The 26,073-nt window shown below is 37.6% G+C and overlaps 1 protein-coding gene across 2 annotated transcripts in view; it reads left to right on the plus strand.

The window, feature by feature from the left end:
- Nucleotides 1-17,707, plus strand: part of VPS13C (vacuolar protein sorting 13 homolog C) — an 86,990-nt gene extending 69,283 nt beyond the window's left edge. For both annotated transcript variants that reach the window (XM_064157426.1, XM_064157427.1), the window contains exons 70-85: nt 500-581; nt 676-745; nt 1,774-1,885; nt 2,662-2,775; nt 3,322-3,458; nt 3,677-3,758; nt 4,177-4,290; nt 4,514-4,589; nt 5,213-5,376; nt 6,357-6,402; nt 6,732-6,855; nt 7,564-7,678; nt 13,579-13,670; nt 14,302-14,425; nt 14,662-14,745; nt 15,489-17,707. In XM_064157426.1, coding sequence (XP_064013496.1) covers nt 500-581; nt 676-745; nt 1,774-1,885; nt 2,662-2,775; nt 3,322-3,458; nt 3,677-3,758; nt 4,177-4,290; nt 4,514-4,589; nt 5,213-5,376; nt 6,357-6,402; nt 6,732-6,855; nt 7,564-7,678; nt 13,579-13,670; nt 14,302-14,425; nt 14,662-14,745; nt 15,489-15,590 — 1,638 coding nt within the window. In that variant the 3' untranslated portion in view covers nt 15,591-17,707. The remainder of the gene's footprint in view (nt 1-499; nt 582-675; nt 746-1,773; nt 1,886-2,661; nt 2,776-3,321; nt 3,459-3,676; nt 3,759-4,176; nt 4,291-4,513; nt 4,590-5,212; nt 5,377-6,356; nt 6,403-6,731; nt 6,856-7,563; nt 7,679-13,578; nt 13,671-14,301; nt 14,426-14,661; nt 14,746-15,488) is intronic.
- Nucleotides 17,708-26,073: the final 8,366 nt, after the last annotated feature.

Genomic DNA, 26,073 nt, shown 5'->3' on the forward strand with positions numbered 1-26,073 from the left:
ATGTAAGCTTAAGAGTGAATTAATGTGTCACAATTGGTCTACTCCGGGCAGTACCAAGTGTTACTAAATAAACCAGTAAACCGTAATCGTCATTGTCATCTTCAGTTACTGCACTGTGGCATTCCCCAGGGGAGGGCACTTAGTAAGAAGCCTTTTTCTGACCCTTTTTCCCTGATGGGGAACTCTTATTTTTGCCTGAAGATAGTTTTCATTATTATAGTCAATATAATGCACCACCTGGAGACTCTAAATATTTGTGAGTGTGTAGTTGTGCAAGTGTCCCTTGTGCAATAATTTCAGTGATCTGATCTTTTATATCTACACGGGTAACATGGCAAAATAATAGATTTTAAAAATACCTTGTTCCTCTTTTCATCTTTCCCCAAAATGGTTGATGCTCTTCTTGAACACAATTTATCGAGTTTCTGAAGCCCTCTAAATAGATATGGTCTTTGATTGTTGTCAAGATACTCCTCTAATTATGCAATTTTGTTTTCAGGTTGACAATCAATTACCAGGATCCATGTTTCCTGTTGTATTTCATCCTGTAGCCCCTCCCAAGTCAGTTGCTTTGGATTCAGGTAGGAGAAAGCCTTGAATAGGATGAAGTCTAATCAGCCTTGAAAGAAGTAACTTGGCAATTTATGTTTTACATACACTTCTCTTGCTTTGTAGAACCGAAACCCTTTGTTGACATAAGCATCATCACTAGATTCAACGAATACAGCAAAGTGCTGCAATTCAAGTGAGTTTAACAGTATGATGTGATACAGTTATAGAGATTTAACACGTTTTTGGAAGTGAGTCTTGGTTTAAAGTTCATGGTCTATCCAAACATCTCTTGATTTGTGGATTGAATTTTCCAATGTCTCCAGTGAAAACCTGTCAGTTAAAAAAAATGTACTTTTTGAAAGTAAGAACTGCCCACATGAAGGGCCTGTTATGCAAATTCTTCAGTAAGCAGAATTATTTCCCTCTTGTACTACATTATCAGAGTTGCATGTCTGCTGGTTTGCTGTGTACTGCTGGCTTTATGTGGTATTCTAACAGACAGCTTATACAGTGTGTTCTGTCATGAAATATATGTTCTTTAGTTAATAAGTCTGTCTTGACTTGTACCTAAAATGGGACCTTATCCTAATTGTTTCTCATGCAAGTATCTATACCCAATTAGTATGACTACAATATTTGAGAGTGGTGAACATGAATGAAACAAATATTCACTAATATGGCTTTTTGAGAGAGGCAGCTGGATAAGAGGAAGAAGTACATTGTTCAGGTGGCACATGTGGAATCATTATCACAGGATATCAGGGGCTGGAAGGGACCGAAAGAGATCATCAAGTCCAACCCTGCTGCGAGAGCAGGACCACACAATCTAGGTCAGGTGACAGAGGAACACATCCAGATGGGTCTTCAAAGTCTCCAGAGAATGGGACTCCACAGCCTCTCTAGGGAACCTGTTCCAGTGTTCTGTGGCCCTTACAGCTCCCTCTTGTTTTGGGGTGGAACCTCTTGTGCTGTATGAGTATGAGAAGTATTGGTTCATGGTTAATACTTTAGGTGAATTTTGAAAGTGTTAACGTATGAACAACTACAGTAATGTAGAGCTCTGTGAGCTTAAGAAGCCTTCCGAAATGTAAATAGTTGATGATATTGACAGTAAGTCTTAATATGTAGCACTGCATAGGAAAAGTTCAGTTATGTAGGATAAGCATGTAATATTTACATTCAGCTTCTACGAGTATATACTGTTTGTTTTCTCCATTTTAGGTACTTCATGGTTCTTATTCAGGAAATGGCACTGAAAATTGATCAAGGGTTTCTTGGGGCACTTAGTGAACTTTTCACTCCATCTTCAGATCCAGAAGCTGAAAGACAAAGGGTAAACATGAGATAACGTGGTCTTTGACAGAACAGGGCCTTTATGGTAGCAGTGTTGTGATTTTTCAGTTTAAACAAGTGAATACTGTGTTTGAAATCAGTAAATAAAGGGGCATGGTAAGATAATTTTCAGTGAAACACTGGTATTTCTGTTAAGCATTGGCTGTGAGAATTACTAATAGGCAAGGTTAAATAACTCATACTTTGGTATGGATAACTATTTTCTGCTCTTCTAATGGATGACACGATTGTTCCAGCTGCTACAACAAGTTGTTATAGGGGATAGATGAAATAAGTTTACAGAGTGGACTTGTAATAGTCTGGTAGCCTACAGTGTCTTTACATAGTGGAAGGAACAGATTTTCATGGCTTTAAATATTTGGTGAAGAAATACAAAACCACAAAGAACCTCAGAAAATTAGTTTTTTAACCAATTTTTCTTAATTAATGCAGATTTGATAACTTAGATGATTGATTAATTTAAGGGAGTATCAAATAATATAGCATAAAATGGATAAGTCACTCAGGAATTACCATATTGGTATTTTGGGTTACCCTGCTTTAATGAAATGCATTAGTACAATTACCTGGTCTACAAAAATAACTCTTCTATTCCCAGTTTTGGAGGAGCTGACTATTTCAATAGTTGATTTATTTTAATACATTTAACTATGATTATCTCTGCTGTTTGTTGATGTATTCTTGTATATGTGTTGTTGTATATCTTGCATATATGTTGATCAGATAAATATCTTTTTTTTTCCCCCTTTAAATCAGTCTAAATTAATTCAGAAAGATGTGGATGCACTTAACACTGAACTTATGGAGTCTTCCCTGACAGACCTGTCAATGCTCAGCTTCTTTGAGCATTTTCATATTTCTCCAATTAAGGTATGAAATAGAGATACTTGTCATTAAAACATGTGATATCAGTGGGCTAGGGTAACAATTTGACTTAATGAGCTTGGAGGTCTTTTCCCACCTAAGCATTTCTATCTCTTACTTTCTTATAGTAAATACATCCTCATCAACTTGAGTAATAGAAGCTTTCATGCTGGGTTTTTTAATATTCTCTTGAACATTAAAATATACTTGAAATATTCACAGGCTAACTGAACCAGTGTGAAATTTAACTTAGGCTGGGAGTTAAGCTTCACCTATTTTAGCATGTTATGCCTTTCATGTTTTACACTAAAGTTCACAGATACAGAGAGTTAAACTTCTATGGCAATTTGACACTTCTCTCTATGGAAATATAAATACATTATTAAAGGAATATCCTTGTGAGTTGAGACATCTTTGTTGCAATTGTATATTCCCTCGAAGTGTGTAAAAATACATGTATCATTCTTTCACCCCTGTTTCTTCACCTGTTCACCACACAGCCTCTCTGGTGTATGCCTCTCTTGTCTTAATTTACTAATTCTGTCTTGACAGCTGCATTTGAGTCTGTCTCTGGCTTCTGGTGGAGAAGAGTCAGACAAGGGGGAAGAAATGATAGCCATTCATTCTCTGAATTTGCTTTTGAAAAGTATTGGAGCTACTCTAACAGATATGGATGATCTTATTTTCAAGTAAGCTATTTTTTCTTGGCTTTTGGTAGCACTTGGGATAAAGGTACTATACATTTAATGGAGTCCATGGTAAACTTTGTAGTGTTAATGTATACACCCTTTAAGGAAAGAGAGTAATGAAGAAAGTAAGGCTTCAGGATGATCTGAAGGGGAAAAAACAGAATTATTTAGAAGGAGGAAGGGTATCTACAATTAATACATGATTACTTGTCTTTCAGACTTGCTTTCTTTGAAATTAAATACCAGTTCTACAAGAGAGACCAACTGATGAAGAGAGTTGTTAGACATTATAGTGAACAAGTAAGCTTATTTAGTCAAGCCTTTGTATAAGATTTTGAGTGTCTTGCAGAATACAGAAAATAGGAAAGAAAAGGTGGTTTACCTCTAAAAGCTGCTAAACTTGTTTCATGGTACTGAATTAGGAAATGTAAATAAAGAAGTGTTGTGGAAATGTGTTTTAAGAATTCTAAGTGATTGCTTCTCTTCTTTTTATTAATTTTTTTTCTTCACCAAAGTATTTCAATAGCACTGTATATATGTACAGCATCTTTTGCCTGAGGCATTTTCATTCTAATGGGAATGTTTAAGTAAGGTGTTAGAACACTTAACTAAGTAGTAAATAAAAGACTTAGCAGCCTTGGGTTTTAATGTGGAACTGTATTACAACAGCCAGTAACACTACCTATGGGTTTGCTTTTTTTTCCTCCTCATCATTTAGTTCCTGAAACAGATGTATGTTCTTGTCCTGGGGTTAGATGTTCTTGGAAATCCATTTGGCTTAATCAGGGGTTTGTCTGAGGGAGTTGAAGCTTTCTTCTATGAGCCATTCCAGGTATGATTTCTTGTGTATGAACAGTGGCTGATTGAATATACTGGTAGGGTTGTTACAGTGCTCTACATTATGAACTGTTAAGATAGCAATACTTTGATTTCTTTAAAGGTAACATGAAAAATATATTCAATTTAATCATCAGTTTAAAGCAGTTGCTAGCTTTCATTGAAAGAGATACATAAAATGTATAGTTTCTGCTGTTCATAATAAGCTTCATTTTTAGGGTGCTGTTCAAGGACCTGAAGAATTTGCTGAAGGCTTTGTAATTGGTGTTAGAAGTCTACTTGGGCACACAGTGGGTACGTACCAATGGTGGTTATATACATTAAGTTAGCTCATTGATTGCTTCCGGATTTTCTTATTTTGAAGGGAAAGTTTTATTTTTAAAACATCTACTTAGTAATTTTTTTATAAGTATTGAAATTGATCAGATAATCTTGCTAGTATTTGTGGTACAAATCATTCATACCTAACATACCTGAGGCCCTCTAAACGTCTGTTTTGTAGGCTGAGCAAGCAAACTGACAAACATTGTGTGTGTAACTGAATTGGTAACTTGCAGATTAATAATGAAAATAACTTCAGTGGTCCTAAAATTTCTGGAGAAGCCTAGTAAGTGTTCTTAGGAACAGCTACTGTTATCTTAGATTTTTATTTAGCTACCTTACAGTAACTAGAGAAAAACATGATTCCATCCAGTACGCTACCTGTGTCCTGAATTAATAGTTATCTTTTGCAGTGCTTATGGATCTCAAGCCAAAATACAGTCTTGCTGTGGGCAATGGCTGGTAGTCACTCTGTGTAAATTCACAAGAGCAAAACTTCATATGAAGGGAAATAACTATGAGCTTGTGGCTTCTCATGTGTTGTCGACTGTTAAATTGCTACAGAGTGACTTTTGCTTTCTGCCCTGTTCCATCAGGTGGTGCAGCAGGGGTGGTGTCCAGGATCACTGGTTCAGTTGGAAAGGGCTTGGCTGCTATTACTATGGATAAAGAATTTCAGCAGAAACGGAGAGAAGAAATGGGTCGGCAGCCAAAAGACTTTGGAGACAGCCTAGCCAAAGGAGGGAAAGGCTTGTTACGGGTATGAATTGGTAGTTGAGTGTGTGACACGCTGACTTTTAATCTGTTTAAAATACATGCAAACCAATTTTGTGTCATTTGTATCAGATTCTGAACTAAACAGAAGACAAACAGCCAGTTGGTTTATAGAAGACAGCAGCTTTAGTGTTTGAGGTTGTGGGTTTGGCCAACCTGAGGAACTGAAAGATAAGGCTTGGAAAAGTGTAGAATTTATCGTGTGAATTAGGTAAAACCTCATAGTTACTCATGTTCAACAAATGTGTTATCTGATTAAAGTAACTGGGCCCTTATTAGCTTGCAGTCAGTTCTGTCATTAAAATCAGCTGGCTATGATTTACTGGCTCTGGATGTGTGCTGCATGGTACAAATGGCTCTCTTTATGGTGAAGTCTTAAGAAAACTAAGGTGTGGTTGTGGTTTTTTTTTGCTTAAAGGAATGTGAATGTAAAGTAGAAAGTGTATAAAAGTAGTACATAACATTGGAGATGAAGGTTAAATCTTCTAATGATTTCTGTCATTTTCCACTCAAAAGAAAAATGGTCACGTTTCAAAGCACTAAACAGTATGGAGTTTTTTCTGGTAGTGTTGGATGAAAGTGGTGAAGTTATTGAGTGGATTTTTAGTGATTTGAAGGCAAAAGAATTAACTACTTGATGCTCCATTCATCTTGACTACTTTGTATTGGTTGTTCATAACAGGGAATTCTGGCAGTTTCCTCTTAGTAGTACAAGTCAAGTAGTGACTTAGTTATTATGACTGATTACTGTACAAAAGATGCATTCATCTTTCTTGCTAGCCTGAAAATTTCTTCAACCACTGCAGGTTTTCTCTCTCTCTAAGTTAAAATTTTTTAGAGGAAATTTAAAGTAAAAAAAAAGAGCCAAAAAATGAAAACCAACCCAGCCAATACTGAACTGATTGCCCAGATGTATTATAGCGTTTCTCTTTTTAAGTAGGAACTTAATGGTCTTCTTCATTTTAGGGTGTTGTTGGAGGTGTGACTGGCATAATCACTAAACCTGTAGAAGGTAAGCACTAAGGTTGCACTACCCTGCCTAAATGCTTTCCCAGTATTTTACAGTTTATTTTGTAATTTTGAGAACTACAGTCCATACTGGAAGTGTGAGGAGGAGAGTCTACTTACCATTTCAGTTATGCTGACTTAAGGCTGGTAAGGTGTGAGTGAACAGCAGGATGCATGAACGCACAGTGAAGCCACGTGTGAATTAGTTTCTAAGTGGCTTGTATGTAATCAATGACTGTGGCCTTTTTCCAGTATGAAACAGTTCCAGTACAGTAATGGTTTAGCTCTGTGGGTCATGTCTTAAGGCCATTTAAACTGTATTTTCTTTTGAAGGAGCTAAAAAAGAAGGTGCAGCTGGATTCTTCAAAGGAATTGGAAAGGGTCTTGTAGGAGTGGTAGCCCGCCCAACAGGTGGCATTGTAGATATGGCAAGCAGTACCTTCCAGGGAATCCAAAGGTAAAGTGGCAAGAAGAAGTTCTGCATTACTCTCCATATGTTGGATAGCAGGTAGTGAAGTGGCACACAATTATTTCTGTTAAATGCAATATGCAGTAGAGAACATAAGGGATTGAGAGGTGTTCAGTAGCCTGTAATGAATGTCTTTTATGTTGATCTCTGGAAGTTGCTGCATCAGGATATATCTTGCAGTGTTGTAGTTAAGGTAGATTATAACTAGTCCATTTTATCCTTTTCACTCCCTCCCTTGATTAGGGATAAATTAAAAGATCTTGTACGAAATTTACTTTTAAGGTAGGCTGCTGCACTGCTGAATGGAAATAGCTAAACATCATTTCATTTTACTGTGAACAGTAGACAGAAGTTTTTGGAAAACAGATTGATAGTTTGAGATTGGGTCAGCAGTGCACCTTAGAGCAGCTTGTGTTTTAAGGAGACCTTTGCCAACTGCATTGATAAATGTAAGAATCCTCAGTTTATTATCCACCATGGTGACTAAATGTCTCCAGGTTGTTCTGTAGTTGTTAACTTGGCTAAGGTTACTTTGGATTTTTTACTAGCAGTGTGCCCTTGCTATTTACTCTGTAGAGTACCTAGGAGGTTAAGTGGGGTATGTGGCAAGTGAAAAGGTAATTGAAAAAAATATTTATTGGTGAAACTCAGAATTGTAGTGAGCTTACCAGAATACTCTTCCACTCTTCATGGCAGGGTGGCAGAATCAACTGAAGAAGTATCTAATCTCCGTCCTCCACGTTTCATTCATGAAGATGGCATCATCCGGCCATATGACAGGGTGGAAGCTGAGGGTTATGATTTATTTGAGGTATGGTTCCCATTGTAAATAAAATGAAAATTCTCTGACTTAGGGGATTTACATAAAAGATAATGTTACCAAAAACATGCTGGGTATCTGTAGTCATTGTTACCTGTAGCAGAAACTTGCCTCAGCCTATTTTGTAAGGCAAACCAGTGTAGCAAAGACCCTCTGCTTGTAAAGTGAATGTAGAAAGGAAACTGCAGCATTGCTCTTAAATAATCTTCTGCAAGCTATGTTCTGTAGTTGCTGTTGTAATGCCACTGGAAAGAGATGTAGGATTAAGGCTTGAATATGTGGGGATAAAAAATCAGGAGTCAGTTTTAATGTTTCGTTTAATAACAAAGCTGAGAGTGGTTTACAAAGTAAGCAACTTGGGAAATTCCTTTTGAGTTTCAGGGTATGAGCAGTAGAAAAAATGGAATAAATTCTCAAAATACCACCTTGTGGTACTTCCTGATGTGTTTTTTTAAGATTATGTTGTAGAATTGTGTGGATTTGTATCCTGTCTCTACATATGGATGTGGCAAACATGAAGGATGAGTAACAGTTGTTTTCAAGTGTTAGATAACTGGAACCAAGCTAATTCGTATTTCAACTTGCACCTTCTTTAAACTTAGCTTGAAATTCTTCTTCTTGTTGCTAAAATAACTGTCTACATTAATATTAAAAGACCAAAACTTGTATATTTGCTATTTCAGGCTAGATGTTCTTTTAATCTTTATTTCTTGTCTGTTTCTAATGTTTCTCTCCTTTCTCTTTCTCCTGGCATACGCAGGAAGAATTGGAATAACAGAGTAAACATTTTCCATATTACTTCCACATTTTCATCACGGTCTTTTATCTGCTTTAAGTATTTAGATTAAGGGCATGATTGCATTTAACATGTCCTGTCTCCTGCATTGCTATCTTCTCTGTGTCCCAGTGAATAAAACAGTGTTTCATGTTGTCCAGGCTCAGAAAGCAAGCTTGAATAGTCATCTTCAGATGAGTAAGACTGAAGAGACAGGGAGGGTTTTCTTCCTGTGTGTTCATTTTTCTAAGGATGAGTAACTCTTTCTGAATACAAACAACAGAAGGCACTCGGGGAAAAAAATCGTAGTAGGGTAGATGCTGAATTGATTTGTTTATTGGCATTGTCTTAGAATGTGGCTGTGGGTCAAGAGAGAAAGCAACATTTTAACACTTGTGCAAAATCTGAAGTAGTCATATGGAATGAAATTCTATGAAAACACTGGAAATTTGATGCTATGGTAATACTTTTTCAGTATTAATGCTGAGATGACTTCTGGGTTTCTGTAATGTGCCATAGGCCTGTTGTATGTGCATCTGATGAACCACTATCACTTCAAGTTGCTACTATTATTTCTTTATGAAATTTTCTTAGTCAAACAATACAGCCAGCTCAGTTGACTCTGGTTTAATCCACAGAATATTCTGTAGCTTTGGTGTTCAACATACTTAAATGTAAACTGTCAGCTATTAACATGACTTTACATACACAGATATACAAATAAAAAGATATACTTCTAATTTTTTTTAAGTGATGCCATGAATTTAATTCCTAATGCAACATCTCATAAATGAAGGGAGTTAAGTTTAAGCTATTCTCAGAGCTAATTGTTTGCCTATTATACATTCAAAACAAAAAATTAGCAGGCATCTCTCTGCTGTTGCCTCTTCAGAATTTACTGGACAGTAATCAGCTTTTTTTTTTTATTGTAAACAATTTAAGATTAGAACATTTAGTGAATTTTTATCTTTGCTGTGGGATTTTTTAAATTTTACTTCTTGCACTCTATTTTTCCATCTATCAGGAAAAGGCAGCACTTGTAGAACTGGACATTTTGCATTTCCTGCACATCTAATTATTTGTCTTTTTCTTAGATCTAAATGGTGTAGATTGGAAATGTATACTAACAAAAAAGATAATCCTTTCTTTAGTTCCCTAGACACAGATCTTTCTTTTCAGAAGTCAATTAAATGCAAGTTTGTTCTGGGGTTGTTTGGTTGTATTTGTTTGGTTTGTTGGGGTGCTTGGTAGGTTGGTTTTTTTGTGCATTTATTTTTTTTGGTTTCTCAATTTGGATATTATAATAGAGGTTAATGTTTTTCGAGTCCAGTATGACCCAGATTGTATGTAGTTTAACCAGAGTCCTCAACCTGTCATCTGTTTAAACTATGTTTAATGCATCTCTCCCTTAAAAAATAAATACACAGTTACAAGGCTGAAACCTTGTAAGGCTGCCTTCAGGAACGTATGTCTCAATCCTATCCAGTGGTTGGACAAAAAGTGCTTCTCTTGAGTATTTCTTGTATATAAAATAACATTGGTGGACTTAGAAGCTTGACTTAAGAGAAGCATGTATGTAGGTCTTAAAAGACAAGTGACTTTAGTCTGCTCACACAAGGGTTTTTTTGGTGCAGAATGAGAGCAGTGGCCAGATGAGTAGATCAGTTCACTTGTGTTTCATTTTATGCAATGTGTTTTCCCAGAGGTGTTGTATCTAATGTATTTGAGCTGTATGGAGATCTACGCAGTCAGTTCAAAACCTTGAAAGTCAGATTTGACATCTTGCAGGCTGGCTCATGCAGCAAGGCCTAATAGGACAGACTACGTCGTAGTAAATGTAAATGCGCAGCCTATAACTGGAGAAATCATCCACCAGACAGGGCAACACTAGGAGAATTGTTTTCCAAGGAGTAACTTCTCAGGAGTTTTAGTATTTGTATGAGAATTTTTTGCAGTTGATGAGATTTGCAAGAACAGATAACTTAATGCCTTTCCTTTTTAATTTTTTCGTAACCTTTTAATATGCAGGTATTGCTGCCTCTTCAGTCTTCTAACCCCAGCACTTAGGGTCTGACATGATGCAATTCATACATTATTCACTGTCAGTGGTGTTACTTTGTTTCATTTCTCAGTTAAAGCATGGAGCTTTATAAAGAATGCAGAACACTGCATGAATAATTGAGACGTGGTGGTGAGACAGTGTTGTGTGGCAGAGAATATACTATGCTGGGTTTAAAGAAACTGCAGATTCTATTTCTGATGGAGTCACTGTTCTGCTGTGTAAATTTGCACTGGTTCTTTCATTTCCATATAAAATAAGAATGAGTTGAACTTCTTTAAAGTGCTCTAGTAGGCTCATAAAAATAAAAGCTTTTGATAAAGATGTCTGAAGAGTGTGCAGATCAGGGAGTAATTTGCATCAAGTACAACCCTCCTTTTACATAATGCCACCTTTTTACATAATGCCACCAGCGTTGTGCTGATCTCTATCAGGTGTATTGCGAATAGCTCTGAGAAATATTGCATCCTTTAGGCACAGAACTCAGTAGGAACTATGACTTCAATAAAATACTGCATGTAAAATCTAAAAATACTATCAGGATTGTTTCTGAAGTTAGGAGAAGCAGGCTTTCACTCCAAAGCTTTGAGTTTAGATGAAGGAACATACTTATGAATAAATCTGTTCTAAAATATGTGGCATGTCTTATTTCTGCATCTGCAACAATAGGGTTCAGAATACAGATTGCAGCCTTTGAATTGCAGTCTTACATGGCAGTGGGGCTTATATTTCTGTAATTTACTCATGTCAAAAATAACTGTGGTTCAGGTATAAAATAGTGAGTTTGTATTTTGATTTTAGTCATACACTGCCATTTTTTTCTGGTATTTTGAAGAGACTCACATAAGCAGTCTTTCTGGTAGTTTTGTTCCTTTCATGTTATGTTTTACAGTTTAAGGAATTCCTAAGATGGTCAGAAAGTGATATTTTTTTACAGATGTGGGCTCTATATTTTGTTTGCTGGAAAATGCTGAATAAAAATGTTTTTCACATCACTAGGGAGCAAATCCAGGAAAACACTATGCTGTTGCTTAAACTCTTGAATATTAATCCATTTTTGAGCTTAAAGGATTCTTGTTGTCAGTTGCAATGTATGAGTATGCTTTCAGAGATTTGCCAAGCTTTTAAATATAAGAAAATAAAATGCAGAAAAATCAATGTTGAAGCTTCTTTGATTCTGATGTGAGCTGACAAAAGATCTTTCCGGTTTGGTTGCTTTAACTGTATAGAGGTCTTACCCTGTGTAGTCAATCACAGGTGGATAAATGTGGAGCAAGTTTAGTTGTTGTTTTATTATTTTTATAGTTTCATCAATGGAAATATGAAAGGAAATACACCTTACTAGGAATAATTAAACATACTGAGTTTTTAGTTCTCCCTCATTACTTTTTTTCCTCACTAGTTTGTTGGAAGCAACTTGAAAAAAATGTGGCTGTATAGAGGCTGAATTCCAGTCACAGCTGTAAAATTAACCAAATGTAATTTTATTTTATGAACATTTAACCACTTTTGGGACATGCAGTTGCAGGCATCTGCTAAACATCAGTGTGAGGTGCATGTATTCTGCATGCAGGCAGAGCATGTGTGGCCTTTGTTCTTCTGTGTGTTTCCTCACGTTCATGCACAGAAGCCTCACACTGTCCATTCAAACACATTGCCTGCTCCCTGTCAGATTAACAGCAGAAGAACCAGTAGCTGGCACAGATTTAGTCTTAGCAGAGTTTGAGATTGGCAGTACGTAATTTGTTTCATCATGTTACCAGTTTTTATGTGATGTTTTGATGCGTATCCATTTCCCACAAGTAAGTTCATGTGTCACTCAGTGAGTCTTGTTGCCTTCGAGCTGTTGTTATTGCTGACTTGACTTAGGGATAGCTGTGAGAGTGTCTTCCGTGCTGCTGTTTGTGGTTTATCATAAACCTTGTGACATGCTGTTGTTAAACAGCATGTACAGAATAGGAAATCTGAAAAGCATAAAATGAAATAATTAATGAAGAGCTGAAAAATATAGCTAGGAAGCATTTGTATCGTGGTTTAACCCTACCGGCAATTAAACACCATGCACCTGCTTGAGGACTTCTCTCCCGACAGAACTGGGAGGAGAATTGGTGGAAACCAAGCCACTAAAATTCATGTGTCAAGATGCAGACAGATGAATAGGACAGTGAAATGGTGATGACAGAATTAGGATATGTGAAACAGTGATGCACAATGCGATAGCTCACCACCTGCCAACCAATACCCAGTCAGTTCCCAAGTTGTGACCCCTGGCCAGCTTTCCCCTGGTTTAAATCCTGAACTGATGTCACAGGGTAGGGGGAATATCCCTTTGTCCAGCTTGGGTCAGCCTTCCTGCCTGTGTTTCTTCCCAGTTTCTTGTATCCAAGCGTACTTGCTGGTCAGGTGGTGTGAGAAGCTGGAAAGTCCTTGACTCAGTGTCGAAGTACTACTCAGCAACAACTACTGTGTCAGATTGTTATCAAGGTCATTATTATCTTGCATCCAAAACACACTACTCTGTTAGCTACTTGGAAAAAGATTATCTCCATCCCAGGCAAACCTGTATTCATAGTTTGTCACTGAAGTTGCAGTTGTCTAACAGAAACACAAATAGTTAGATCTATACTTTCCTGTACTCTCTTATTTTGGGTGTTGTGTAAGTATGTCTTCTCAATGCTTTAAAAGCCTGATCTTGAGTTGCACTGAGTGCAGCTCTAGTTTTGTGACATCTGGGTCCTATGGTCCTGCCCTTTAAAGGCAGCATTTTCACTCTTGTCTCAAGTCTGCTGTGTGCAGAATGAACATTACTAGAGAATTATTAGCACAGAAGAGAGATTGAAGCTGAAGGAATAGCCTAATACTGCAGCATCATTATTCCACTGTTTGAGTGGAATGGATAAGACTTTTCAGTGACTGAGCTTCAGGAGTGAGAACACTATGACAGCTTGCTTTTTAATAATGAGTTCAATGAGGTAACTTTTAAAAAGTCTTCTGAATTGAAAACAGTGCTTTGACTTTTCCTTTTTACAGCCCCAAAACTTTCTATTTTTGTTTCAGAAATTGCACATCAGAAAGTTGGAAAAGGAGAGCTATCGCTACCACTGTGCACTTCCAAGAGGCAGAAGAGCAAACCTTATTGTTACCAATAGGTATGGAGTTTTGGAGGCTTTCTAGGGGCTTGCCTTGGTTTCAAGTGGGGATTAGACATCTGGCTAAGTTTAAACTTTTTGCTATGCTCTGCATATGTACTTTGTGCATCCATGTTCTTTTAATGGTTAAAATAATTTATTTTGTTTCCTTTATGGAAATGTTCACTTAGAACTCCCCCCTGTTTTTCTATTAGTGTGCTAGCTTACACTGTCACTTGGGAGCAATTGAAGCAGCAGCTAGCTAGCAAATGTGAACAGATGGAATAGTTAAGTAGGTCTAGTAGTAATTGTGTCATTGTGTAGAGACTGGCTTTGAGGAACTGAATTGTATTAACTGATGATCCTCTGATTCAAGCAAAGCATTTGGATTTGGAGGGCTGGGTTAGGGTTTTGAGTAACCCTGTGCATGCTGTGCAATATCATAGGCCTTCTCTGAGTCTTAATGACCAAGTGATTTTCCCAGAGTATATATGAAGGAAAAAAGGTTCTACTATGGCTATGTGGCTACTTCTATCCATATGAGAAATGCCTTGTCAACAGATATCTTTTCTAAGTTGTGTTGTGGTTTTGATGACCAAGTTTAGTCCCAAAGAGAAATGGAGTATTTACTTGCTCTCTTTCTTCTGAACAGGAGAGTGATATATGTGAAAGAAGTGGAAATCTTAGGCCATTTAACAACAGAGTGGGATTACTTATTTGAAGACTTTACAGGCCAGCCCTTCTGTGAAGGAAATATTCTAAAAATATCTGTTTTGGTAAGAACAGCATATCAACTGTCTTTTTATTTAACATGGGTTAGAAGTTCAAACATGCTTTTAACTTATTTATGGTTCTGGCTGCTAACTATGGGACTGAGATAGGATTTACTTCAGATTTCTTATGAGTTGGGTTGGAGAGAGGCCGCACTGAAAACTAACCTGAAGTTGACATTTAAATAAAATTTTGCATTCTTGTTTTGTGAGTCATGTATTTTTGTTCACCTGTGCAACAGGATCAAAGTGTGTTCCAAAGGAAGGACAGTCTAGGTCATAAATGTGTAAAGACAGTTCAATGTCGGGATGAAACTACAGCACAGGTATAGTCTTCTTTTTTCCTTTTCATCTTCTTTCCTCATTGTTATCAATTGTTAAATCTAAATCTCAGCATATAAAAAATAATGTCCAGAGACCCATTACAGAATAGGTTGCTGTACCTGAGGACCATTTACTGTATTTCCATCTTGAAAATTGAGTTTAACCAGAAGAATGATGATACAAGTGTTCTCAATGGTCTAAAGTGTTCAAGAGATTACATGCAATAATAATAATTTAGGATTGAAGTTGCATTATCTTAGGGTATGTGTATTAGAGCTCATCAGAGGAAAATCATTTAAATGCCTAATGTGCTAGGTTGTAATGATTATAGTCCCTAAGATTTAATATAGTTCTCCAAATCATTGGACTAACCCAAGAAATGTACTTTGTGTGAAAAAGGCATACCTAGCTTCCTCCCTGGTCCAATCCTCTATCCTCCCCATATCTAGGTTTTCTACTATTTACCACTTAAATGTTTGTTCCTATTGGTGCTGATTGATTCTGAGGAAGGTTTATTTAGTTAAGTGGGAGCTATGTTACTACTTCAAACATTGGAGATTGACAACAGAAGCTTTTTCTGGGTTCAGTATTATCCATGTGAATCAGAAGCTGTGTGTCTAATTTTAACTAGCCACTGCATGTGTAGGTTTTAATATCTGTTAAATTGGCTATCTCTAGTAGCACCTTATGGAAGAAAAATGCAGATTGCATACTTTTAATTTTCTTTCAATGTGTTGCTTTACAGAGGATTTGTTGTGCCATTTGGGAAGCCCAGGCAACAAGAAAACAGCAAAAGTTGGTGAAGCAGGCATCACTGCAGTTGAAGAAACCACAGATGCTATCTTAATGATGGCAGGATTTGCTGTGTTTGACCTTTGGGTTGAAATTTTGCACTAAAGTTGATTAGAAGCAATACAGAAATATTGTGCAGAATGTAAAGATAAAATACCTGAGGTCTTCCTTCCAGGTTGATAACCATGAACACTTTATTTTAAGAAGGTATGTCTGTTTGTGAAACTGTGGATTGCATTATTCTAAATTCTGCATTTAAAGTTAAAAATTACAACTTCTGTTAAAATGTTTCCCCACTCTGGTATTTTCTGCACTTTTTTTATCTCAGGAGTTGTTGTAAATGAATTCTAAAATGAAGTGATTGTGATTTGCACTCAAAGGTTCTGGTTTACAGACAGGTTGTAATTGTAGCGCTAGTGTTTTGCACAGTGTACTTACAGTACCAATTGAACCAAATGAAAAATGCCAATTTTATGTAGAAAAAAGTGTACACAACTTAGCTACTGTAATTTCTTTCTTGTGTATCTAGTATTGGAGAATGCTGCACAGGGGCAACATAAGAATGAATGTGAAAGAAGTAGACTATTGTCTGGAAATGCTTACTGTGGAATGTTGTCACTTAACCTGGAAATGAAAATCTGCACTTATAAAATGGAAAATATTATTCACCTGTCATCTGCATCTGTATGGTTTTGGTTGTATCACTGTAGCTTCAAGACTTCTCCAGGAGGAACAGCATGCTAGTTTTAGACAGCACTGTATGTCAAAAGCTTAAATCAAAGTAATTAGCTTGCTGTATTTCCATGTATAGTTACTCCACTGGAAGAGTGCCATCTCATTAAGCTAAAAGTCTCTTCTGATACAATATTTTTGTTGCAGTTTCTCTTCCTGAAGACTGTTAGCATTCAATTTAGCAAGCTATTTAAGCACATTTGAAGTGCATGCCTAGTTCTTAATGGTATGTATAATCCCAGGAACTTCATTTGGCAATTTCCACTCGTAACACTAGGCACATACATCAGTGTGTGTCTGGGTCAAGCACTATATGAGCAAATAGATTTGAGTTCAGTGATCAGTGAACTGACAGCTCTTTCTGTCAGCCCTCATCTCTTGAATAAGATGTAGTCCTTGCATACTTAGTCAGGAAATTTGCTCTTTACAGCTTACCTCACTTGGAAAGAATTATTGCTTTTGGTGTTTTTTAATTTTTTTAAATAATTTTTGTACTGGATAGTAGCCATAGATATTATGAAGTCAGTGTAGTGATTTGGGTGTTACCTGCCTTCCCCCCCCCCACTTTGGAAATCACCCAGACTAGACTCAGCCAGCTCTGGAAATTTGAATGAAGCTTGTATTTACAGCTAGCACAATATACAAGCAGATATTTACAGTATACACATTTATATACAGAAATGTACAAAGCAAAAGGTAATACAGAAAACACAACACCCTTCCCAGAAACCTGAGTCTCCAGGAGGGGCTCCCAACTGCCCTTCCACCTTCTCGCACCCCTCTCAACCTTACCCCAGTCCCAAGGAAGAATGGAGGTTCAGCCAGGGGGTTAGGAAGCAAAGTGTATTAATTGGAGAGATGGAGGGTGAGGTTAGAGAGAAGATGCAGCTCAGGCAATGCCTTATCTATGTTTGCATTCTTGTTCTTATACATCTCACCAAGCCTGTAAGTGAAGTAGACATCACCCTTGTTTCTCTTCCACAGCCTGTGATCTAATCCTTCTCACCAAAACATTCTAGCCAGCTTCAAACTAGCACATCAATGAATAAAAATGGCAGTATTCTTGTATACATCTATTTACAAAGTGGAGCAATCACGAGACTTGGATCTGGATTTTTAAACTGTCTTAGTTCTGGTGGATTCTGTTGATAGATTCAACCTGTACCAGTGATCTCACCAAAACTAGAAAAGTGAGGGTATTTCTAAGTAAGTTGCCAAACACAGAAATTTTAGAGAGCAACTACAGACATGATTTTATTGCTAGTATAGGCACCTTGCTCTTAATCCAATTTGCACCATACATTTTCCATAACGATGTTTAATTCTGCATCCTCTATTTTCTAGAAAGCTATGCTCAAACATTAACTGCAACTGTATGTATTTCAAGACTGTGTTTAAAAAAATAATCAAGCATATCCAATAAATTTTTATATGCAATTAGTTGTATGATTTAAAATGTTGTTTCTAAAATACGTTATGTGCTGTTGGTTTGCCACACCACTGGCACTAGATGAAACAAGAGTTACTGGAGTACTAGCATATATCGCAACCCAGTGTCCCAAGCCAACCCTGAGCAGCAGGGAGGTCGTGTTAATGTTCACCCATTTCTTTAGTGTGAATTCAAATGAACCAGCACCAAACAACTGATAAGTTTGGTTTATTAGAGCCAGTGAGAACTCTTGGTAATGGAACAGAGCAGAGGGAAAGTGGGAAGGAAAAGAAGAGGGAAAAATAGAGTTAAGAGAAAAAGATATTACCAATCACAGGATCCAATGACTTTTTCACAACAGTAGTCCAAGTTCTTGGTGGTGGGTGTGAATCCAAGCAGGCTGTTCTGTGGTAAATGCAAGCCACAGAGCCCAGCAGTTGTAGTGCTTTTATACCCTTTTTCATGTTGGAGGAGCGTGGTCTCCCCAAATCAGAGATGTGCACTGCCAGTCAGGGTACCAAAATCCTTGTTTTACTGCTGGCAGTAAATATGCTTTTGTTGCAGTAGGGTACCATAGTGTTTAGGTATACCCTAATTTTGGTCTTTCATCAACAGCAAGGATTATTTTTATAAGGGGATCTTGGGTTACTCAGAGTAGAAGTAAAATGGTTTTGAAGTGAAAGCTGCTAGTGAAACCTTTTGGAACTATCTAACATCTGTTTGACAAATGTGTTATTTCAACAGCTCAAAGTTGTATGTAGTCAAGTCTGAGCATGAAGACTTAATTTGGAATAGATGCCAGTGGACTGACCACTCCAAGAGAAATCTTATTGTCAGAAACAAGTGGAGGGATTTGAGAATCAACATACTTCAGGTTCCACTGAAGAAATCAAAGCTTTAGTCTCTTAAAAAATTCCTGGAGAAAGGTATGCTTGTGATGGAGAGGGCAGTTATCAGTTAAACATACAATGCCACCTAGTACATGAAGGGCAGACTGAAGATATATGAAAAAAAAAGTATTAAGACATCTAGATGTAAAATGAAATTTATTCTAAGTATATGAATGTTGTTCACTAATGATCCTAATGCAGTTCCCTTCCCTTGGCTTATGGATTTCATTTGCATAATCACTAAGTAACAATGATGCAAATGCACATCTCCAGACTTCAGCGTTTATTATCTCTGTGCTGCACTTTTCCCCCTGCTGTAGAGTTTTCTAGATGTTTGTCAGCACATGAGATGGTAGCTTAGTCTAGTCACCTGACTTGTCTGCAGGAGAAAAGCTTAAAGATGAAGGAAGAAATAACTCCAAAAAAACAAACATTTGATCTATCAAAATAACCACATGAATTTAAAATTTGATGCCATTCATTGCATCCTTGGTCCTTCTACATGCCAATAAGTAAATTTCTACTTAGAAATGTTTCCTTCTTTGCTAAGTATTTCAAAGAAAGAATGTTCATGGCTTATACTGATCTGCTATTCAGAGTGCATTGGAACAGGGGCAGAGAGAGGTGGGAGGAAACCCATAGTACTGACATGGTAGGTTGGGAGTGAAGGAAAGTGCAAGCAGGATGGTGAGAAATCTTTACTTCCTTAAAGAACTGCTGAAAACACTTAAGTTGAGATAAATTCCTTTTACATTAGTAACTGGGAAAATACCTTGTCTGGTTGTGAAGACTAACTGTGCTATGTGAGAACAACTCTGTTGAATTTTAATACAAGAAGGAAGTTTGTTTGGATTTGGGCCGGACTGGGGGAGAAGGGCTGTTCCCAGACACTTCACTGGGCTTAGCAGGTGGAACACTGAAAGTTCTCCTTGTTGGTAATACGACAACACTCCAGTTGCAGTGTTCATCTTGTGTGTGTGCACGCTGCTGTGTATCAAAGATAAGCACAGTAAGACTGTGTAATTCTGGAAACAATGACTTGACAAACAAGGAAGCTGCTTACACACTGTATAATGTAGTATAGTTCTAGGGGTTTGAAACATTTTCCATCAGGTATGACATAAATTCCTCTCATACTTAATCAAAGCTTTGTAAGTAAATCACTGAGCTGTGCAGGTCTTAGTCTCAGCTCTGATAAATGTGGCCCTGAATCTGCCCTTGACTAGGTTGATGTATGAGGACTGTATTGTGCTTATAAAGCTTCCTCTATTGTCATCTTTGCCTCTGGCTGTGCTTTCTATTTCCCTGCTGGAAAAAAAATGCTGTTGACTTTTAAAGAGCTATGACATTGGGCTAAGATGCTCCTAAGGAGTCAAAAAAGAAAAATCCTATAACTGATCCCATAGGATTGTTGCCAGTTAATTTTCAATGAAAACAGCACAGAAGGTATCTTTAAGTCAGTAACTTTTATTTAAGCAGCCCAGCTTTAGACCTTGTCTTGCCTTCAAAGGTATATAATCAAATAATGCAAAAATATAAGTTTAGCATAATGCCATTCTAACAGACGTTTGTATGATTTTTCTTTTGGATTCATTTTTTAATTGCAAGAGTGCTAGTGAACTTGGCATGGAGACATTCCTGGAGAAACTTTGCATTTAAAGAAAATTTAAACCCCAATTAGCTAACTTTTTTTCCCCCTTTACACTGCGAAGACATTCTTCACACTTGAACAGAGCATACGAACCTTGAGTAATTGATTACTGATTTTGATAAGCATCAAAAGAGTAGGCATTCTCTGAGGTTTTGTGGAATTTCACAAAGAAATCAGAGCGTATTCCTTAAATCAACGTTGAGTTAATGGTGTCCTGGATGTCCCAAAATTCCGCTCCCTCCGTAGTTTGAACGGGAGACTGGAGAGGCGAAAAACCTTTTCCCCGCCCTGCAGGCTTGAAGCGGAGGGAGCAAAGGGCCCTTCCGGCGCGGGCGGCGCCCCGTGCAGGGCCCGCGCTGGGATCGGGCTGGTGATTGGCTGTGGTCTTCGCGCCCAGCCCGTGGTAACTCCGCCCTTTGCCTAGGGAAGGTACTTCCCGCCTTGGCGTGTCCGCCTCAGAGGTCTCCCCCGCCTGGTTAGCTCCTGCAGAGAATCCCCTAGCAGCTGCGAAGGAGAAGCTCCTGGGAGACTGCTCCCCCGCGTAAGCACCCTTTGTGCAGACTTAATAGGCTCAGATGTCTCTTGAAAGAGAGACAAGCGTCTGGGCCGCCCTTTCTGTCAGACAGCCTAATTCACCTGTGCGTACTGAACTTTCTGCTCAGCCTGACTGATTCCGGGAAAGCTGTGTTTATATCTTAGCCTCTATCATTTCCTGACTTTTAAATTAGTCAAATTTATCTATAGCACCCTTTGTACAATATTCTCAATTGAGCCTGCTGATTGAATTAATTTCTGTATGTAGTTTCGGGTGCGGGGTTTCAGAAAAACAAAATACTATGGTTTTATGTATATCCCTGATTCGGCCGCGTGGTTTCCCTGCCTCCACCACAAATGGCAGAGATTTTTTATTGTCACTTGCTCTGTGATACGAGAATCTGTGAGAAGTTGGCTAAATTACTATGTCTAGGTGGCAGGTGAAATGCTGCTGTAAATTGTTGTTTCAGTACTTACCCACAAGGTGGGGGAATGAATCTTTGTATTTTACTGCTGCTGTCTTAAGCGCTTTCCTGCCCAGCCTCCGACTGCCTGGATACCATGATGCTAAAACCATCCAGTTGAGATGGTCAGCGCAGAGCATGGAGCTGTAAATCAGAGCCTGTCAGAAGCTTTACAAACTGTAGATCTAAGCTTGGAGTTTTAGAATGTTGAAAAAAAATGCACTACAGTGATAATTTAGATTTTATATGTTCTTTATACATAGCGTGATAGGAACTGGTACAGACTTCCAGGCACACAAATTTCTGTAGTGGATCTTTTTGAGTAAAAGCTTTCCTGTGTGGCTTTTACTCAAGTACTCACTCAGCTGATGCGACTGTCGAACTACAGAAATGGATCTGAAGGTTGTGTAACATGCAGTGTGATTTAATGAAATGTTCTGTTTTGTCTTTGTGTAGCTAGTGAGTTCATGAATTCAGAGAGATCTAAGGCAGCCCAAGAAGCCATTGCAGACTTGTTTAACAGGATCGCATGCTTATTCTGTGCAGTGTTTAGCTCAAGGTAATAAAAACCTGATTTTGAGAGATGTTTTTAAAGAGACATTTTTATTTTAGAGATTTTATTTTATTTTTATTTTAGAGATTTTTTTAAGAGATATTTTTATTTTAGAGATTTTATTTTATTTTGATTTTAGAGATTTTTTTAAGAGATATTTTTATTTTAGAGATTTTATTTTGATTTTAGAGATTTTATTTTATTTTTATTTTAGAGATTTTATTTTATTTTTATTTTAGAGGTTTTATTTTATTTTTATTTTAGAGGTTTTATTTTATTTTGATTTTAGAGATTTTTTAAGAGATATTTTTATTTTAGAGATTTTATTTTATTTTTATTTTAGAGATTTTTTTAAAGAGATATTTTTATTTTAGAGATTTTATTTTATTTTTATTTCAGAGATTTTTTTAAGAGATATTTATATTTTAGAGATTTTATTTTATTTTTATTTTAGAGATTTTTTTTAAAGAGATATTGCATCTATTTCAAGTCAAAAACTGAAATCCAGCTATGCTACTCCATATTTCAGTGACGACTGCCATTTCTTACTTTTGAGAGGAACTGCTGCTGGAGAAGAAATGTCTTCGCTCAGCTTCTAGAGTTCATTTGTAGGAGCCCTTCTTACACTTGAGAGCTTCCAGAACTGTGCAGAATATCATGTACACTCCTTTGCAGCATATGTGAGTTGAAGTATTAGCCCATTTGCTTTTTCAATGTCTGTCTGTATTGTTGCTTGCAAGTGTCCTTTTCTTTGTCTGCTTTTAGGATCCTTTCCAGTTCCTACTTTCTAAAGGTTCTCTTGCCAATTCTCTTGAAAGAAATACTGGCTATCTACATGTTTAGTAATTAGGCCATATCTTTTTATGAGAGAAGATCTTGCTGGGAGGACGTACATGAGGAAAGAATTTAATGTAGAGGAGTTAAAAATTTTGAACCAGATCGTTACTGGGCATAGCATGCCCTGTGCTAGCTTTCAAGGGCTGCAGAGTTCCACCTGCCATACCTCACAGTTTCCTAACCCTGTGGCATCTAGGGCTTGCAGCCAGCAGCTCAAAACTAAGGAAAATTAAGGACAAAAGGGAGGAAAGGCACTTGCTCACTGCACTTACAACAAGATTGCTGCCTTACTCCTTTTCTCGTGCCTGCCTAGCTGTGCTTATTATATCCAGAAGCCTATCCTTGTGATTTGGTTTCATCTTGTATATCCTGGGTAGCCCCACATGGATTTTTTTGTTTTAATTTATATTTTTTGTGGTTCTTTCTTGAAATTTTGCTAGGCATTGTGCCATGGGTTAATACTTCCACTTTTTCAGGGGGAGCTTCATGGCTTCCATTGCCAGAAAGGGCAAAATACGCTGGCTGGGAAGGCATTAATGCATTTCACGTATGCTGATTAATAATTTGTGTATGGCCTCTCATTGCTTTCTAGTGATTTCTGTGGAACCTGCTTGAATAGTCTAGAAGTATTTGATAAATTTAGGATCTTAGAATGAGGAGAGAATGGGAAATAAAAACTGGAGTGAAGAAACCTGGGCAGGCCAGGAAACTAGAGAATCTTGTTCTGACTCTAGTTCTTGCTCCCTATGACCTGTAGTCAGTGTTTAAACCCTACTGTAACTTAGCTGTCATAGCAGTTTACTCGTAAGAGGTTCTTTAAAAGTTCTCTTGTACTGAGATAACACTAATTTTTATTATAGGTGAGAGTGCACGGAAGATTTCTTTACATTTCCTCTGTAGATGTCTCATAATTTGTTCTGCCTCAAATAGTTGTTTGTTTTCTATTTTTGTATCTGCCATTTTAAGTGTAAGTTGTACCTGTACATAGGGCATGCACTCTTGATGTTGCAGGATTCTTTAAGTCTTGAGGTTTCTGTGCACATGCCTTGGAAAATAGATGTAACTTACAGTGATACGTGGAAGTACTCATAAGATAACTAACACGGTTGGGGCTTGGGTTTTGTTGTGAGCAGAGAACTTGATTCCCAGAGCTAACCACCTCTCTTCTTGTATATCCTCCTATGTAGAGGTATATGTAGGAGCCCTCTCTAATATAAGGACTTCAACAAGCTTGTAGACCTGGGAAGTACAAATTTTAGCTTGGAAGTACATCTGGGGACATGTTTGTAAATAGTAAGCATTGAATAATATGACTGAAGTGATGTTAAAGCCAGTTAAGCTGGCAGTCTTACCAGCGGGCTGTGGCACGTGGAAGAGGCCATCGTGTGACAACATGAAGCATTTAGCAACTCTGTTGATTTATGGAATTCAAAGGTAGGCAAAGATATTTATTCCTGTCTCTGTGCCATGCTCTCAGTTGAATAAATCCAACAGTCTGTTGAACCAAATTCTAAATCAAAGTGAGAAACTTATGTGGCAAAATATCAGTGAAACACATCAGCGGTGGGACTGAGCAGTCAGGAAAACCAGTGAGGCTGCCACCAAGTCATTTGTGGTGTCATATCACAGACTTAGCTTTTGTGTTGTGCTTAGTCCTCTAATGTGTCATTCTTATGTACACCAGAATGAGAACTTGGAGATTTTTAAAGATTATTTCTGTCCTTAAGTGCAAAATATACATATTTCTACATCTGTGAAATCTGCCCCTTCATCCATACGCTGTAGGATTTTGGTTACTGTAGTGCAGTAGTTAAGTCAACTTAACTACTGTCCAATGCATGGACAGCTTTCTTTCCCTGTCTTGATCATTCACAACAAGCAAAGCCCCAAATGATTGCTTTTCTTCATTTTGGTTATGCAAAATAGAAGGCAGGCTTGGGTTTCTCAGAGTGACAAAGTTGCAGCAGAATTCAGCTCCCACTGCATGGTGGATAGTACAGTGTATACTGCTGGGAGGTTACAGTCCAGTAGACATTAGTGTGCTTGACACAGTCTGATTAATCAGAGGACACAGCTTTAACCATTTTTCATCTTCTTATAATATGTAGAAAACAGAGATGTCTGTTCAAGTACAGACAATTCAATTGTGTCATGATTTAGTGTTGGGAAGAAGCTGAAGTGGTACAAAATGTCTTAACTTTGAGGTGGACAATGGAAGGGTGAGAAAGAGATCTTCAGTGTGACTTTCTGTGTCTATATTAGGTACTATGATACCAATACCTAAATGAAGTCACCAACATTTTATGGAGTGGATTTGTTTGGTAAAGGTGTATTTCATGTTTTGTGTGCTGGGTTATTTTTTTGCCAGATTATCAGTCAACTGAGTACCTAGAAAGGGGAAGGGAAAGAAGGGAAGTACATGTTCCCTTTGGATGATGGCAAGCTGTTAGCTTGGCTCAGCTTCATCGCAAAAGTTAGCAGTGCTGAAGAATTAGTTGAAATTAGAAGATGTGGGTTTCACTTAAACTAAGCTTTTCATTGGAAAATGACAGATTTCCACCATGGTTCCTTTTTTTGTAGTCATTGACAATTGAGTACTAGAAAAGAAAATGAATTAAAAAATTTATATTTCTGAAGTGTTACAGTGTTGTCTGACAGGAGGTGTTACTGTTCACGTGGCTTCATTGCCTCTGTTATTTTCTGTGTTTCTGGGGCAGATGCATAATGCTCGCATTGGCAAAGTGGAGTCAACAAAATGCCCCAAAACCAGAGGTAAGAAGCAAGGAAGGGAATGTGAAACTTTAGTACAGATACTGTTGGCATGCAGGCAACTGATTAATCTACCATCCGATTACATGAGTGTGTGACATTCTCAAATGCCTGTGCCAGAGGAGCAACAAGTAGGCAGTTAAACCTCCAAATCTTTCCAATGGTATTAGTCAAGCAGATGCCAGTGTGCAATAAATAGGGCATGATTTAGGATCCAGTCACCAATGTACCTAGTGAAGATAAATTGAAATAAAAGCCTTGCAGGAGGAAGTCCATCAAAGGTGTGAGGATGTCTACACATTTGGGATCAGAGCAGCTATGCACTTGTCATGAGATTATAGTGCTTTCCAAGGAGTTTTGGGAAGAAAGGCCTCTTAGCATTTCAAGTTTATAAATATACAAGGAAAATGGTGTGAGAGCACAGCATGTGTCTGAACTGGGGCCACCTGAATTTCTAGCAGTTCAGTCAAGAGACTTATTTTCAGTAGAACCTGAAATAGATTCAGTTCACAAGATAAAAAACAGTGCAGGGCAGAACAATAGCATTGCCTTTTCAACGCAGGTGAATGTTTCTACTATCAGTTTTTCTTAAGAAAACATGCTTTTTAGGCATCCAGGTGGAGATCACTGCATAAGTGAATGCATGCATAAATATATTCTTAAACTGTTCCATCAAGCC

Source organism: Pogoniulus pusillus, chromosome 17, assembly GCF_015220805.1.
Source record: "Pogoniulus pusillus isolate bPogPus1 chromosome 17, bPogPus1.pri, whole genome shotgun sequence".
Taxonomy (NCBI): Eukaryota; Metazoa; Chordata; class Aves; order Piciformes; family Lybiidae; genus Pogoniulus; species Pogoniulus pusillus.